Source organism: Ranitomeya variabilis, chromosome 6, assembly GCF_051348905.1.
Source record: "Ranitomeya variabilis isolate aRanVar5 chromosome 6, aRanVar5.hap1, whole genome shotgun sequence".
Lineage (NCBI taxonomy): Eukaryota > Metazoa > Chordata > Amphibia > Anura > Dendrobatidae > Ranitomeya > Ranitomeya variabilis.
Genome location: NC_135237.1, coordinates 14,456,985 through 14,474,296, shown reverse-complemented (window position 1 = coordinate 14,474,296; position 17,312 = coordinate 14,456,985). Strand labels below are relative to the sequence as shown.

The 17,312-nt window shown below is 45.9% G+C and overlaps 1 protein-coding gene across 1 annotated transcript; it reads right to left on the bottom strand.

The window, feature by feature from the left end:
- Positions 1-2,926: 2,926 nt before the first annotated feature.
- Positions 2,927-16,710, bottom strand: LOC143781323 (uncharacterized). Its single transcript, XM_077267869.1, has 3 exons — positions 16,573-16,710; positions 3,524-3,674; positions 2,927-3,319 (listed from the first exon to the last, which is right to left on the bottom strand). Exons 1-3 carry the CDS (start codon positions 16,626-16,628, stop codon positions 3,086-3,088), a joined length of 441 nt encoding a protein of 146 aa, XP_077123984.1. The 5' UTR covers positions 16,629-16,710; the 3' UTR covers positions 2,927-3,085.
- Between the last annotated feature and the right edge of the window lie 602 nt (positions 16,711-17,312).

Here is a 17,312-nt window from a genome sequence, read left to right as displayed (position 1 = left end):
TCTGATACACAAGAGTAATTATAATTGGGGAAATAGTCAGAAGAAACAAACATTTATTGCAGACTTTGCAGTAAGGACATTTTCAGTGTTGACCCCTAGGGTTCTGCTTCTTCCTACATCGGGCTTCCAGCTGTCACCTCCTCTGCAGCCACCGGAATATACACTGCACGCAGCTCCTGGAGGACATGATGGGCACTTGGGCTGCTGTCAGTTCAGCTGTCACTTGCTCTTCGCTGTCTTCTGGGATTAGATCTCCACTTTCCTCTCCTGCTTCGTTGTCTGGGATCTGGTGCAAAAAAAAAAATATTGAAAACCTCAAAGTCACAGATTTATTTCCTACAACTTTAATCTGTTATGAATTGAAAGAAGGAGAGTGAGGTGTCTGATTCAGAGTTCAGCAGTGGTCGGGGCTGAGGAGGACTGAGCGCCAATGTCTCTGCTGGTCTGGGGTTGTGGAGACCTTTCTGCTCTCCTCATGGTCTAGGACGATGGATGGGGTAATGGTGGTCTCCCTCACAGTTTATGGTGGATGATGATGGTAGTTTCCTTATTGGTCTAAGATATTGAAGGGGTTCATTCTTTTCTCCTCAATCTTCTAGGTAAAGTTAACTCCTCGACTACCCTAGCCCACCAGGGGTAATGTTATTAGCACCTTCACTTCCCTAGGCTATCACTAACCTTGTCACTGCCCTGAAGTACCAGGAAGGGTACAAGTGCCCCATCACTACTGGTCTGTACCCCACCAGACATGCTATTAGGGGGGGTACTCCGGTCCAGGTAATGGATCACTTATCCAGTAACTAGGTGACAACTTTGAGATATCTGGTGATCTAGATTGGTGAAAAGGTTGCTAAAAATATAACAGGTGGCATAGGATACTCAAAGGGTTAACAATGCTATTTGTGGTGACCAGAGCAGGGAAGGGGTTAATAAGAGCAAACCTTGTATTCTTTGGCAGTGAAGGGGCTAGAAGTGCTGGTCAGGGGTATACAAGTGGCCACCTCTCCGGGGTACACATGGTAATTGCTGGATTGGGAGGGTCCGGACAGCGGGACTCCCACCTATCGCCAGATCAGTCATGGCTGAGTGTGCGCTCCATGCCGCAGACACAATGTATCAGGGGCTTCTATGGCGCAGACACAATGTATCAGGGGCTTCTATGGTGCTTATAGCCAGCTGTCACTATAGATAAGTGGGAAGAGGCAGCACTGAACGCTTTACACGCCTGCACTGGGCATTTATAGGGTTAACATAAGAATTGCAGCACACAATGTATCTATAGTAATAATGATAATTACCAGGTCCAGGGGGGCACCGCCATATTCATCCTCATCCACTGACCCCGCTACAGTCCGATTTTCAGGGGAAGCATCACCAGAGAAAACGTCGTCATCTACAGGGAGAAATATCGCCATACAGCTCTGTAGCCAGAAGACATAAATCAGCGGTGTACCCATTGGGGACTCGGTAACGTCCAGACGGCACTCATGGAAGTGACGTCCAACGCTAAAGATTAGATTATATTTGTACAAACCCAATGTTGACATTTTATATTAACAAAATCATTAGGCGCAAAAAAGTAAACTCCATTTAAAGGATCAGTTACAGCAAAACCCCAAATTATATGGATCATATCCCCTCCCTGATAACTAGCATATTACTGAGCAAATAAGGCGGTATTAAAAGTTATATTCTACTACATAGGAGCAGTATTATAGTAGTTATACTCTTGTACATAGGGGGCAGTATTATAGTAGTTATACTCTTGTACATAGGGGGCAGTATTATAGTAGTTATATTCTTGTACATAGGGGGCAGTATTATAGTAGTTATATTCTTGTACATAGGGGGCAGTATTATAGTAGTTATATTCTTGTACATAGGAGGAGTATTATAGTAGTTATATTCTTGTACATAGGGAGCAGTATTATAGTATTTATATTCTTGTACATAGGGAGCAGTATTATAGTAGTTATATTCTTGTACATAGGAGCAGTATTATAGTAGATATATTCTTGTATATAGGGGCAGTATTATAGTAGTTATATTCTTGTACATAGGGGGCAGTATTATAGTAGTTATATTCTTATACATAGGGGCAGTATGATAGTAGTTATATTCTTGTACATAGGGGCAGTATTATAGTAGTTATATTCTTGTACATAGGGGCAGTATTATAGTAGCTATATTCTTGTACATAGGAGCAGTATTATAGTAGTTATATTCTTGTACATAGGAGCAGTATTATAGTAGTTATATTCTTGTACATAGGGGCAGTATTATAGTAGTTATATTCTTGTTCATATGAACAGTATTATAGTATTTATATTCTTGTACATAGGGAGCAGTATTATAGTAGTTATACTCTTGTACACAGGAGCAGTATTATAGTATTTATATTCTTGTAAATAGGAGCTGTATTATAGTAGTTATATTTGTAATAATTATAGGGGATAACTCAGGAGACTCTTTGCGTGGAACAAGACAACTACAGGACACAGTTTTATAAGTGGTAAAGTCTATATTATTACACGGTGATTCAAACAGGTGCAGAGAGAAACTCAAGTCCACAACACTTGGTGTAAATATTAAATGCAGCTTAGCAGTCTATAGGGAACTTCAGAGGAAAATGCAATCACGCAGAAAGTCTATGAAGCACAGTTATTCTTGAGGATACTTGACACGAATAAGTCCTTGTTTTAGTCCAAACACAGATAGATATGCTTATAAGGCAGTTCAAGCAAAGTCTTATCTCAACCAGGAAGACCTGAGTTATAATCTCAGGTTTAAGCAGAGCAGCAAAAGCTTACATGTCCAGCAAATGCAGATGGAAGTAAACACGAGCAGCAGAAGAAGGAGGATTACTGGAAACTGGTGTATGCAGCAGGAACTCAGAGCAGAGTAGCAGGATAACCCCACAGGTTCACAGGAGCAGGTGCAGGTGCAAAGCCAGGGAGTCACCAGAGGTCAGGAGCTGGATGCAAGGCAGAATACTCTAGCACAGACTGAAGGCTGGGGTGGAGTTTTATAGCAGGAAGACACAGTGCACATAAGACCTGACATTACTCCCTCCTTAGAAGCGGCCTCAGAACGATCCTGGACCTGGTTTCTCAGGGAATCTCTGATGAAAACGAGAAATCTTCTGTTGGGTATTGATGTTTTCCACAGGTTCCCAAGAGTCTTCCTCAGGGGAATATCCCTGCCATCCTATCAGATATTGGAGCCGATTCCTGCGAATCCTGGAATCAATAATTTCCTCCACCACAAATTGTTCTTGCCCATCAATCACCACAGGCTGTGGAGGTGGCACAACAAGTCCCTGGAAGGTATTAGGAGATACAGGCTTTAGTAAAGATACATGGAAAACTGGGTGTAACTTCATTGTCCTAGGCAGCTTCAGCCGGCAGGCCACAGAGCTCACAATACCGTTGATGTTGAAAGGGCCAATTAATTTCTGTCCAAGTTTTTGTGAAGGAGCGTTTAACTTCAGATTCTTAGTTGCTAACCACACGGAATCTCCTACCTTGAACATGGGTGCAGGTTTACGGAATCTATCAGCCGATCTCTTATAACGTTCTTGAGCTGTGGTCAGGGATTCCTTCAGAACCTCCAGATTTTGTCTCATCGCAGTCAGCCTTTCCTCCACTGCCGGAACCGGAGGATTAATTGGAGACCTAGGTAAGATACACGGATGATAACCCAGATTGGCAAAGAAAGGTGTAAATTTAGTGGAGGCGCTCTGAGAATTGTTATATGAAAATTCGGCTAACGGCAGCAACTCCAACCAATCATCCTGGAGATGGCTGACATAGCATCTTAGATATTGTTCAAGCGTCTGGTTGGTACGCTCAGTCTGACCATTTGTCTGGGGATGGTAAGCGGAAGAGAGACAGACATTAATATTGAGTGCAGAGCAAAACCCCTTCCAGAATCTTGAAGTGAACTGTACTCCACGGTCAGAGATGATCTCATCCGGAACCCCATGCAACCGAAAGACATTCTGTATAACCAAGTTCACTGTATCTTTAGCTGAGGGGAGGCCGGTGCACGGAACAAAATGAGCAGCTTTAGTCAGGCGATCAACTACCACCATGATTGTATTTATACCCCCCGATGTAGGCAGCTCCACAATAAAGTCCATTGATATAGACCCCCAAGGGCGGGACGGAACATGTAATGGTTGTAGAAGACCCGTAGGTGCCACATGAGGAGTCTTGAATCGAGCACATACCTCGCAAGAGAGAACATAATCCTTGGTATCCTTCAGGCAAGTTGGCCACCAGAAGAATCGGCTCAGGAACTCTTGTGTCTTCTGTACCCCCCTGTGACCAGCCAACTTGGGGTCATGTACCATTTTGAGGATCTGCAGACGGACAACCTCAGGGACGTAGATATGTCGATCTCTGAACCACATGCCACCTTTAAAGACAAGATTAATATCCACAGGTGGGTTGGCCAGAAATACATCACCATCATAGGCCTCCCTGCACTCCTTCCACAAGTCCTGATCGTGGATAACTCCGATGAAATTGGCATCAGATAGAATGGTCTTGGACGGGGCTCCAGGTATGGAATCCGCAGCATGGATTCGGGATAAAGCATCAGCCTTCCCATTACGAGAACCTGGACGGTACGAGATAACAAAGTTAAATTGATTTAAAAAGAAGTTCCAATGAGCCTGACGAGGGAAAGACATCTAGCGGATCTAAGGAACTCTAAATTGCGATGGTCAGTTAGCACTATGATCTGTTGTGCAGCTCCTTGCAGATGATGCCTCAATTCTTTGAAAGCCGCAATAATAGCCAGCAATTCCTTGTCTCCCACGTAATTCTTCTCTGCTGAGGTTAGTCTACGGGAAAAGAAAGCACAAGGATGTAGCAGACCCCTCTTTCCAGTTCTTTGGGAGATTGGGAGAGAATAGCCCCCAAAGCATTATCAGAAGCGTCCACCACCACAATGAAAGAAAGTGTTGGATCTGGGTGTATCAACAGCGGTGCTGAGGTGAAACAGATCTTAAGCCGATCAAAAGCTTCTTGAGCCTGTGATGACCACTTAAAGGGCTTTTCCTTCTTTGTCAATGAAGTAATGGGACGGACAATATCAGAAAAATTTCGAATGAAGCGTCTGTAGAAATTTGCAAAACCAATAAAACGTTGGACCTCCTTAACGTTCTTGGGTACCGGCCAGTCAAGGATAGCTTGAATCTTACCAGATTCCATGTTCAGCCCCTGGGGAGAGATGATATAACCCAAGAACTGTATCTCAGAACGATCGAACTCGCATTTCTCCGGCTTAATATACAGATGGTTGAAAATGTCACTAGCAAGGTGTTGAAACGTTGCAGGGGCGTTACAAAGCCCGAAGGGCGTCACAAGATATTCAAAGTGTCCATACCGGCATCTGAATGCTGTCTTCCACTCATCCCCTGGACGAATATGCACCAAATTATAAGCCCCACGAAGATCCAGTTTAGAGAACACCTTAGCATGGCGGACTCTTTCCAGTAATTCGGGAATCAGAGGCAAAGGGTCACGGTTTCATACGGTTACCTTATTGAGTTCCCGATAGTCAACACAGGGTCTCAGGGTCCCATCCTTCTTCTTTACAAAAAAGATAGGTGCCCCTGCTGGTGAGGAAGAAGGATGTATGAAGCCTTTGGCCAGATTTTCATCAATATACTCCTTTAAGGCTTGAAGCTCAGGTGCCGCCAAAGGGTATACGTTACCAAAAGGAATACCTGCCCCAGGAAGCAGCTCAATGGGACAGTCATAATGCCTGTGTGGAGGAAGCTGATCTGCATTCTTCTTGTCACAGATGTCAGAGAACTCTTTATATGCTGAAGGTAAATTAAATACCTGTACATGTGGTTCCGTAGCCGTGGACTCTGGGACAGCTTCAGTTAATGCTGAGTTGCTCCTTGTTGGAAAGATAATCTCCTTGGTCTCCCAGTTGATAATTGGGTTCTGAGAGCGCAACCAAGGAATGCCTAAAATCACAGGAAAATGAGAAGAAATTAGCAAGAAAGAAAGTTGCTCCTGATGATTAGGCTCCAACAAAATTTCAAGGGGTACGATCTCCTGATCCACAGGCCCAGAGATTAAAGGTGACCCATCCACTGTTTCCATGGTAATTGGAGAGGCTCTTTGCTGAATTTCAATACCATGTTCCTTGGCAAATGCGATATCCATGAAATTGCCACCTGCACCAGAGTCAATCATAGCTGCACTGGAAATCCACTGTCCTGAACTGTTGTGAATTCTGTTGTGGGTTCTGCTCTTAGGCTCCCTCCGGTGGTTATAAGTGGTAGTGCTGCTGTTTGTCCTTCACAACAGTCATCAGCTGCTTCCACTTTGGACGGGGCTATTTAGTCTGGCTCCTTCCTTTACTGAGTGCCAGTTGTCCATTGTTTTCTAGGGATCTACATCTCTGCTTGGTTTCTCCTTCTGGATTGTCCAAATCATCAAAGATAAGTCCTGGCTCTGTTTTTGCAGTCCACATGCAGTGGACTTAATAGTTCTGTGAATTGCTATGTTTTTTCTTGTCCAGCTTTGTCTGTGTTAAGATTTACTCAGCCAAGTTGGAAGCTCTGGAGTCACAGAGTTACCCTCCATGCCTTTAGTTAGGTGTGGAGATTTTTGTATTCTCTGTGGTGGATTTTGTAGTATTTTTTATACTGACCGCACAGTACTCTTTCCTGTCTTTTCTTTCTAGGTAGCATGGCCTCCTTTGCTAAATTCTGTTTTCAGTCTTCGTTTGTAATTTCCCTCTCCTCTCAAAGTCAATATTTGTGGGGGGCTGCCTTTCCTTTGGGAATTTTCTCTGAGGCAAGATAGTATTCCTGTTTCTTTCTTTAGGTGTAATTAGTCCTCCGGCCGTGACGAGGTGTCTAGGGAGTGACAGGAACATCCCACGGCTACTTCTAGTTGATGTGTTAAGTTCAGGGTCTGCGGTCAGTATAGAGGCCACCTACTCCAGAGCTCGTCCATGCTGCTCCTAGGCCACCAGTTCATAACAGTACAACTGGCCAACAATGAGTTAACCGCATCTCAGAAGAAGGGAAAGAAAGTGCTGAGCCATTTTTTTTCTGTAGTCTGTTGTGTTTCTTTTTCCCTCTTCACTTCTGGGTGGTTCAGGAGTTAGGCGTTGACATGTATGTTCAGGGACTTCTCGGGTGGATCAACTTGCTGCTAGAGTACAGGGTATTTCTGATTATATCGTGCAGACTCCTGTTTTAGAGCCTAGAATTCCTACCCCCGATCTGTTCTTCGGGGACAGGTCCAAATTTTTGAGCTTTAAAAATAACTGTAAACTGTTTTTTGCTCTTAAGCCCCGTTCCTCTGGTGATCCCATCCAGCAGGTAAAAATTGTCATTTCTCTGTTGCGTGGTGACCCGCAGGATTGGGCATTTTCCCTGGAATCTGGGAATCCGGCCTTGCTTAATGTAGACACCTTTTTTCAGGCGCTTGGGTTATTGTATGATGAATCTAACTCTGTAGAGCATGCTGAGAAAACACTTTTGGCCCTGTGTCAGGGTCAAGAAGCGGGAGAGTCATATTGCCAGAAATTCAGAAAATGGTCTGTGCTTACTAAGTGGAATGAGGATGCTTTGGTGGCAATTTTCAGAAAGGGTCTTTCTGAATCTGTTAAAGATGTTATGGTGGGGTTCTCCACGCCTGCTGGTCTGAGTGATTCTATGTCTCTGGCCATTCAAATTGATCGGCGCTTACGCGAGCGCAGAGTTGTACACACTATGGCGTTGTCTTCCGAGCGGAGTCCTGAGCCTATGCAGCGTGATAGGATTGTGTCTAGAGCTGAACGCCAAGGATTCAGACGTCAGAATAGGTTGTGCTTTTACTGCGGCGATTCTGCTCATGTTATTTCTGATTGCCCTAAGCGTGCCAAGAGAATCGCTAATTCCGTTACTATCAGTACTGTACAACCTAAATTTCTGTTATCTGTGACCCTGATCTGCTCATTATCGTCATTTTCTGTCATGGCATTTGTGGATTCAGGCGCCGCTTTAAATTTAATGGACTTAGAATTTGCCAGACGTTGTGGTTTCCCCTTACAGCCTTTGCGGAGTCCTATCCCTTTGAGGGGTATTGATGCTACACCATTGGCTAAAAATAAACCTCAGTTTTGGACACAGCTGACCATGTGCATGGCGCCAGCCCATCAGGAAGATTGTCGCTTCCTGGTGTTACATAATTTGCATGATGCTGTTGTGCTGGGGTTTCCATGGTTACAGGTACATAATCCGGTGTTGGATGGGAAATCTATGTCTGTGACTAGTTGGGGTTGTCAGGGGGTTCACGATGACGTTCCTCTGATGTCAATTTCCTCCTCCCCCTCTTCTGAAATTCCTGAGTTTCTGTCAGATTTCCAGGATGTTTTCGATGAGCCCAAGTCCAGTTCCCTTCCACCGCACAGGGACTGTGATTGTGCTATTGACTTGATTCCAGGCTGTAAGTTCCCTAAGGGCCGACTTTTCAACCTGTCTGTGCCAGAACATGCCGCCATGGGGAGCTATGTAAGGGAGTCTTTGGAGAAGGGGCATATTCGGCCATCTTCTTCTCCATTAGGAGCAGTGTTTTTTATTGTTGCCAAGAAGGATGGCTCCTTGAGACCCTGTATTGATTATCGCCTCTTGAATAAGATCACGGTCAAATTCCAATACCCTTTGCCTTTGCTTTCTGATTTGTTTGCCAGAATTAAGGGGGCTAGTTGGTTTACTAAGATTGACCTTCGAGGGGCATATAATCTTGTTCGTATTAAGCAGGGTGACGAATGGAAAACTGCGTTCAATACGCCCGAAGGCCATTTTGAGTATCTTGTGATGCCATTCGGACTCTCTAATGCCCCATCTGTGTTTCAGTCCTTCATGCATGATATTTTTCGGAATTATCTTGATAAATTCATGATTGTATATTTGGATGATATTTTGATTTTTTCAGATGATTGGGAGTCTCATGTGAAACAAGTCAGGATGGTATTTCAGATCCGTCGTGATAATGCCTTGTTTGTGAAGGGGCCTAAGTGCCTCTTTGGAGTACAGAAGGTTTCTTTTTTGGGCTTCATTTTTTCTCCATCATCTATAGAAATGGATCCGGCTAAGGTTCAGGCCATTCATGATTGGATCCAGCCCACATCCGTGAAGAGCCTTCAGAAATTTTTGGGCTTTGCTAATTTTTATCGCCGTTTCATTGCCAACTTCTCCAGTGTGGTTAAACCCCTGACCGATTTGACGAGGAAGGGCGCTGATGTAGCAATTGGTCCTCTGAGGCCGTTTTTGCCTTTCAGGAGCTTAAGCGCCGATTTACTTCTGCCCCTGTATTGCGTCAGACGGATGTTTCTCTTCCTTTTCAGGTTGAGGTTGACGCTTCTGAGATTGGGGCAGGGGCCGTTTTGTCTCAGAGGAATTCTGATGGTTCCATGATGAAACCGTGTGCCTTCTTTTCTCGAAAGTTTTTGCCTGCGGAACGCAATTATGATGTCGGCAATCATGAGTTGTTGGCTATGAAGTGGGCATTTGAGGAGTGGCGACATTGGCTTGAGGGGGCCATGCACCGTATTGTAGTCTTGACCGATCATAAGAATCTGATTTACCTCGAGTCTGCCAAACGGCTGAATCCTAGATCGCTGTCCAGCGGGGAAACTGTTTGTTCCTGACAGATGGACTAGTAGAGTGATTTCTGAGGTTCACTGTTCTGTGTTGGCTGGCCATCCTGGGATTTTTGGTACCAGAGATTTGGTTAGTAGGTCCTTTTGGTGGCCTCCTTTGTCACGGGATGTGCGTTCTTTTGTGCAGTCCTGTGGGACTTGTGCGCGGGCCAAACCTTGCTGCTCCCGCGCCAGTGGGTTGCTTTTGCCTTTGCCGGTCCCTGAGAGGCCCTGGACGCATATTTCTATGGATTTTTTTTTTTTTTTACCTAGATTGTGCTGTGCACAGATGAGGCATGACTGTATGAGTTTCGCCGCTACGTAACTGAAACCAGGAGTGATCCAGAAGGCATTTACCATGGTACACATGTGACATTTTGAGGTGTGACTAGGGCCATGTGTTGCTTGCGCCATGATTAGGAACAGGGACCTTGGTATATACAATTTATCCTTATTCTCCCATACTCATTTCGAGTTCAGCTCCCATTCTCCCCCGTGTTCCTTCTCTGTTTGGGCAGCTGGAGGGATTTCAGGACATCTAGGCTCAGTGTGGCTGGAATACGCTGACTCCTCGCCACCGTCCACTGCTCCCTAGGCCGCCTTGCTGCTACTTTAGCAGCCTCGTCCGCCCTTCTGTTGCCCTCTACCTCCACGGAGTCACCATTTGTGTGTGCTTTCACCTTGATTATGCCAACCTGGACTGGTAACATCAATGCCTCCACTAATTGTTCCACCAGCTCTGCATTGTTAATGTGCTTACCGGCTGATGTAAGAAACGCTCTGCTTCTCCAGATAGGGCCATAATCATTTCCCATCCATAACTCAAATCTGTGTAAATATTAGCGACTTTACCTGCAGCAGCTCTACACGTCTCAGTGAGTGCCTTCCACTCTGCCTCCTGCACCGACATGTGAGGAGGGAGTGGTTCAACTCGGATTACCTCATGTGAGGATACTACTGCATGTCCAATGTAGAATCGCCCATCCTGGTGGTATCTGCAGCCATCTACAAGAAAAAACTCAAAATCTGCATTAGGATCAGGTTTATCATAGACATGTGCAAAACCCACTGTCTCCTGACTCATCTATGCAGTCATGTTAGTGCGTCACGTCAGAGTACTCTTTCTGGACCGCCATGTGTGGGGGCAACGGTTCCACATTTATGGTTTCAAGGACCAACAGCATATTCGGCGTAGAACTGGTCATCCACACAATACTGCAATCCATCCACAAAGAGCTCATGGACTGGGTAATCTAGTGGGACATCGGCACCATGACTGAAACCCCCCTGTGGGACATTATGTGTACACAGTCATGGTCTTGTTATAGTACAACTAGCAGGTCAGGCAGGTTCCACTACCGCCCACTTCCCTCCTCTTCCCCCCAGAGGGAGCAGGATTGCTGAGATCAGTAGTGCGCCATGAATGCTGATGTTATCAGACACAGTGAAACTTGCGATCTCAGCACTGAGAGAAGGGGGAGAGAGGGAGGGGGGCTATCCCAGCAGCACAGCTTCATGACCCTGACTGACCCTAATAATAATATATAGGTATAGTGAGCTCTTTGTGGATGGATTGCAGTATTGTGTGGATGACCAGTTCTACGCCAAATATGCTGTTGGTCCATGAAGCCATAAATGTGGTAGTATCCTCACATGAGGTAATCTGAGCTGAACCACTCGCTCCTCACATGTCGGTGCAGGAGGCAGAGTTGAAGGCACTCACTGAGACGTGTAGAGCCGCTGCAGGTAAAGTCGCTAATATTTACACAGATTTGAGTTAGAGACTGAAAAGGGGAGAAGGAGGGGGCTATCCCCCTGTCTGTGTGCATACTTTACACATATAGGAACGATATATATCAACCACTGAGGACTCTCAGTTCTAAATATTTTTCTACTTTACACATTAAATTGCTTTGCCCTTGCCTGGTCTATGTAAGAGGGGTTCTAGACCAGGTTTCTAAGTTATCAGAGCTGGGAATATGACTTTAATACTCTAAGTGGGACATTATTAGTGGCTCTATAATCACAGACTTTAAACCTTTAACTTTGCCAGAGCCGGGTATAATATTTTCTCCTGATTCAGTAGAATCCTGTTGCATATCATGAAGGATGACTATCCTGGAGGCTAATCTGTTCCTCTAAATCTCACCAGCAACAGCAGAAAGCATTACCATTTTTTCTCTCTTTTTTTTTCTTTTTATCCTCTGTAACAAATGACATGGGAAATATTCCAGGGTCTTTCATTCTACTCATTATGGCCAGCATTTCACTAGGATCGCAGGGATGCCATACACTCTCCTGGGGCTCCACCATAACTGATCCCCTACGCTGAGATGTAAGGTCTCGTGGCTATAACCCAGATAAACACTGCAAGAGAACGGCAGGGGGTTGAGGTGGGCTGCCCACTCTGGCCGAGTAATCGTCTGCCCATCCTGGCCGAGTAATCGTCTGCCCATCCTGGCCGAGTAATCGTCTGCCCATCCTGGCCGAGTAATCGTCTGCCCATCCTGGCCGAGTAATCGTCTGCCCATCCTGGCCGAGTAATCGTCTGCCCATCCTGGCCGAGTAATCGTCTGCCCATCCTGGCCGAGTAATCGTCCAAGTGAGTCTCAGATGGCAGTAAAAGACAGACGTATTAATAACTGCTGCATCCATTTGGATTTTATCAAGAAAAGGGCCTGAAGAGGGTGCTGGTGCTATCCAGTGCAGGAATAATACTCATTGAGGGCATGGCCAAGACTTATGGGGGCGTAGCATTTGGGGCACTGGACAAGAGGCACACTATGCACATGAATGGTGGGGGGGCATAACAAAGGATACAATCCTAGCTTAGAAATAGGTTTAATAGTTCCTATGTGCCAACAGGGGGCACCACATACAGGACAGGTCTCCACTCAAACTAAATTCTAGTTCCTACATACACAACATGTTCATCCCCTAGAGACAATGAAAGGGGTGGAGACAAACTGGGAGCAGCATGGCGTTCAGCACCATCTTTGTTTCATACTTTCTTATACTAAAACTTATCACCATGTTTTTCTTCCTGCACATCACCTCTAATTACACAGGTTTTTTCCATAATATCTCAGACTGATCTAACAAGCCAGCATCATTTAAAGATCCTCTTTTTTTACTTCAACACTTTTCCTGAAAACCCTCATTAAGTCAGTCACCCAACTTTCCTTAGACAGACAGATTTTCTGTTGTGGTTCTGCACCTTTCTAAACTTACTTGCAGCAATTCCTCATCTTCCAACTTCCTTTCTTTTCTTTAATAACTCCCTGCCATTCTAACTACTGTAATCTGCCTTTCTCGGGGAATACACATATTTTCATCAAATCACCTCATATTCTATACAGGTCCTTCTCAAAAAATTAGCATATAGTGTTAAATTTCATTATTTACCATAATGTAATGATTACAATTAAACTTTCATATATTATAGATTCATTATCCACCAACTGAAATTTGTCAGGTCTTTTATTGTTTTAATACTGATGATTTTGGCCTACAACTCCTGATAACCCAAAAAACCTGTCTCAATAAATTAGCATATCAAGAAAAGGTTCTCTAAACGACCTATTACCCTAATCTTCTGAATCAACTAATTAACTCTAAACACATGCAAAAGATACCTGAGGCTTTTAAAAACTCCCTGCCTGGTTCATTACTCAAAACCCCCATCATGGGTAAGACTAGCAACCTGACAGATGTCAAGAAGGCCATCATAGACACCCTCAAGCAAGAGGGTAAGACCCAGAAAGAAATTTCTCAACAAATAGGCTGTTCCCAGAGTGCTGTATCAAGGCACCTCAATGGTAAGTCTGTTGGAAGGAAACAATGTGGCAGAAAACGCTGTACAACGAGAAGAGGTGACCGGACCCTGAGGAAGATTGTGGAGAAGGACCGATTCCAGACCTTGGGGAACCTGAGGAAGCAGTGGACTGAGTCTGGTGTGGAAACATCCAGAGCCACCGTGCACAGGCGTGTGCAGGAAATGGGCTACAGGTGCCGCATTCCCCAGGTAAAGCCACTTTTGAACCATAAACAGCGGCAGAAGCGCCTGACCTGGTACTTTTTTCTGATGAAAGCAAATTTTGCATGTCATTCGGAAATCAAGGTGCCAGAGTCTGGAGGAAGACTGGGGAGAAGGAAATGCCAAAATGCCTGAAGTCCAGTGTCAAGTACCCACAGTCAGTGATGGTGTGGGGTGCCATGTCAGCTGCTGGTGTTGGTCCACTGTGTTTCATCAAGGGCAGGGTCAATGCAGCTAGCTATCAGGAGATTTTGGAGCACTTCATGCTTCCATCGGCTGAAATGCTTTATGGAGATGAAGATTTCATTTTTCAGCACGACCTGGCACCTGCTCACAGTGCCAAAACCACTGGTAAATGGTTTACTGACCATGGTATTACTGTGCTCAATTGGCCTGCCAACTCTCCTGACCTGAACCCCATAGAGAATCTGTGGGATATTGTGAAGAGAAAGTTGAGAGACGCAAGACCCAACACTCTGGATGAGCTTAAGGCCGCTATTGAAGCATCCTGGGCCTCCATAACATCTCAGCAGTGTCACAGGCTGATTGCCTCCATGCCACGCCGCATTGAAGCAGTCATTTCTGCCAAAGGATTCCCGACCAAGTATTGAGTGCATAACTGAACATTATTATTTGATGGGTTTTTTGTTTGTTATTAAAAAACACTTTTATTTGATTGGACGGGTGAAATATGCTAATTTATTGAGACAGGTTTTTTGGGTTATCAGGAGTTGTAGGCCAAATTCATCAGTATTAAAACAATAAAAGACCTGACAAATTTCAGTTGGTGGATAATGAATCTATAATATATGAAAGTTTAATTGTAATCATTACATTATGGTAAATAATGAAATTTAACACTATATGCTAATTTTTTGAGAAGGACCTGTATATACACTTCTTCCCCCCTCTGGCAAACACTATCATACAGCAGTCTTATCTGCCATCATCACATTCCCTTCTCTTTTACGGAACTGCAAAACCTTCTCCATTTTCTGCTGGCTTTAGACAAACAAAAAGACGGAGTTGTTGTCCAGTCACCAGAAGTCCCAGCCCAAATCTATGAACCACACAGAGAATGAGTCGTGTTTGCTGTACGCTGTGTCTCCCCTTTGACCGTGCCGAGTTACCTGGTACCACACAGAATTTGCTCACACTCCAGCGCTAACACTAATCTCGTATATGTCACGTGCGGTCACAGATAGGACGGCTAATTCTGGAAGAGGGGCAACACTCTCAGACACACATAACCAGACAGACGGACAAACACAAAACTGACCGTCCTCTGTAACTGGGATTTCTATCTCAGACCTTGTGCACAATGCTAGTGTAGCGCCCCCACTGCCGCAGGGCCGAGGGGTACCCGGTACCGGGCCTCTGAGTCTCTGCTTCTGGGGTTGTCACGGCGACTAGGCCCCGGTCCGTGACCCTGCCGTGGGGCGCACAGTGAATGATCGGTGTGGATGTCGGTGCAGTTGTGGGGTGCAGGTCGCGGTAAATAACGAGGACACCAGGTTGCAGTCTCTTTACCTCTTTACTGGAGATCTCTGAGTCCTCAGTCCAGAATACGGTTCACCAGGCTGCGCAAGTCCGGCCGGTCCAATGGCACCTCCAGAGTTCTCTTCACAGGTGGAAATCGGTGCCTTCCTTCTTAGCGCTATGTGTTGTAGTCCTCCCCTGCTGTGCTTACGGAAAGTCCCCACAACTGTTGTGTCTGTTTCTTAAGTTCCCTCACAACTCGATTAAATGATGTTCTTCTAATCGTCCGTCCCTCCCTGATGTTACGGTTAGAACGGCACCCGTTTGTCGGGTAGGCCTGGAGTTCTTCCGGGACCCTAGAGACGCCCCTCTCCCGCAATTGCCTCCCAAGACTTCATAGGTGATATGTGTTAGACAGCCCGCCTTAAACTGACTGTCCTGCCGCTGTTTGGAGTATTGCTTGAAGCTGAATGTTATTCTACTCCCTCGGCGTTCCGGCCACCGGTAGTGCGCCTCAGTAGGGTGTTGCTTCGGTCTTACAGCACGACCCCTACTGGAATTCTCCTATTGCTTGATCTCGTTTCTCACTCAGCACAATCTATCTCACTTCTAGTCCTTTCTTAGGGCACCGCCGCTATTCTGAGCAGGCATGGTCCCGTTACGTTCTTTCCAATGCCAAGCCTCTGTCAGGATCCCACCCCTGGCAGAGACCCTACTGTCTCTTCCTCCACAACACCCCCTGCCACTGAGTGTTGCTTCGTTCAATCCAGTCAGCTTTCTGATCTAACTTCCTGCCTGACCCCCGGTTTACCCACTATGGTGGGGAGTGGCCTAATGAATAGCACCCTTAGCTCCCCCCGGAGGCCCTGCGGTGAAATGTATTGGTGTCTGTGATACCTGATCAGATGAACTCCTTCAGTGCCATCGAACGCACCATGGCTCCCCATAGTGGCGGAGCCACAGTACTGCAACGACCAGGACTCTGGGGCGCTGCACTAGGGTTCAAAGAGGTTTCTATCGTTTTTTGCACTACGTGGTTCGACCACCCGTGATTCTATCACGCCGTGCTCCGCACCCGAGACTAGGAGCAACTTTGCGCTCATTGTATCATAGACGACCTCCTGTCCCCCTGCCTGCTACACACAGGCAGCAGACTCAATACCACAGAACACAGTGCTGGTATGACACATGACATGCAGGTTACAAGTAATCAATCACAGTTTGTGTTCCTCACAGCCAGTAGCCGTGGGTTCTTTTAAGGCCACCAGGTGTACGTATCCCACACCCACCGTGTCAGGGCGGCACAGACACTCGGCAAACACAAGTACAGAACACACAGAATGGTTCGAGAAACACAGGCAAGTACTACAGATTCATAAAGGAATCAGCAGACTTACCGTGTTTTTATGGAGGTGATCAGTCTCCTAGTCGAACCACTCTGGATGATCTTCATCGATCCATTCCGGGTGTCAATGTCTGGCGAGTGTACATCCTCAATGAGCCGTACATTGGGACGCCAAAGATGTGAGGGTGATCTCTTAGGGTACTGTCACACAGTGCAATTTTGATCGCTACGACGGTACGATTCGTGACGTTCTAGCGATATCGTTACGATATCACTGTGTCTGACACGCTACTGCAATCAGACATCACGCTGAGAATCGTACGTCGTAGCACATCGTTTGGAACTTTCTTTCGTCGCTTGATCACCCGCTGACATCGCTGGATCGTTGTGTGTGACAGCGATCCAGCGATGTGTTCGCTTGTAACCAGGGTAAACATCGGGTAACTAAGCGCAGGGCCGCGCTTAGTAACCCGATGTTTACCCTGGTTACCAGCGTAAACGTTAAAAAAACAAACAGTACATACTTACATTCCGGTGTCTGTCCCCGGCGTCTCAGCTTCTCTGCACTGTGAGCGCCTGCCGGCCGGAAAGCGAGCACAGCGGTGACGTCTGACGTCACCGCTGTGCTTGCCGGCTATGGCGCTTACACAGTGGAGAGAAGCAGAACGCCGGGGACAGACACCGGAATGTGAGTATGTACTGTTTGTTTTTTTAACATTTACGCTGGTAACCAGGGTAAACATCGGGTTACTAAGCGCGGCCCTGCGCTTAGTTACCCGATGTTTACCCTGG

Coding starts and splice junctions, on each gene's coding strand:
- LOC143781323 (XM_077267869.1), bottom strand. CDS start 16,628: ATGAAGATCATCCAGAGTGGTTCGACTAGGAGACTGATCACCTCCATA. Junction 3,675..16,572: donor ATCACCTCCATAAAAACACG/GTAAGTCTGCTG, acceptor TATCTTACCTAG/GTCTCCAATTAATCCTCCGG. Junction 3,320..3,523: donor AACCTGCACCCATGTTCAAG/GTAGGAGATTCC, acceptor AATACCTTCCAG/GGACTTGTTGTGCCACCTCC.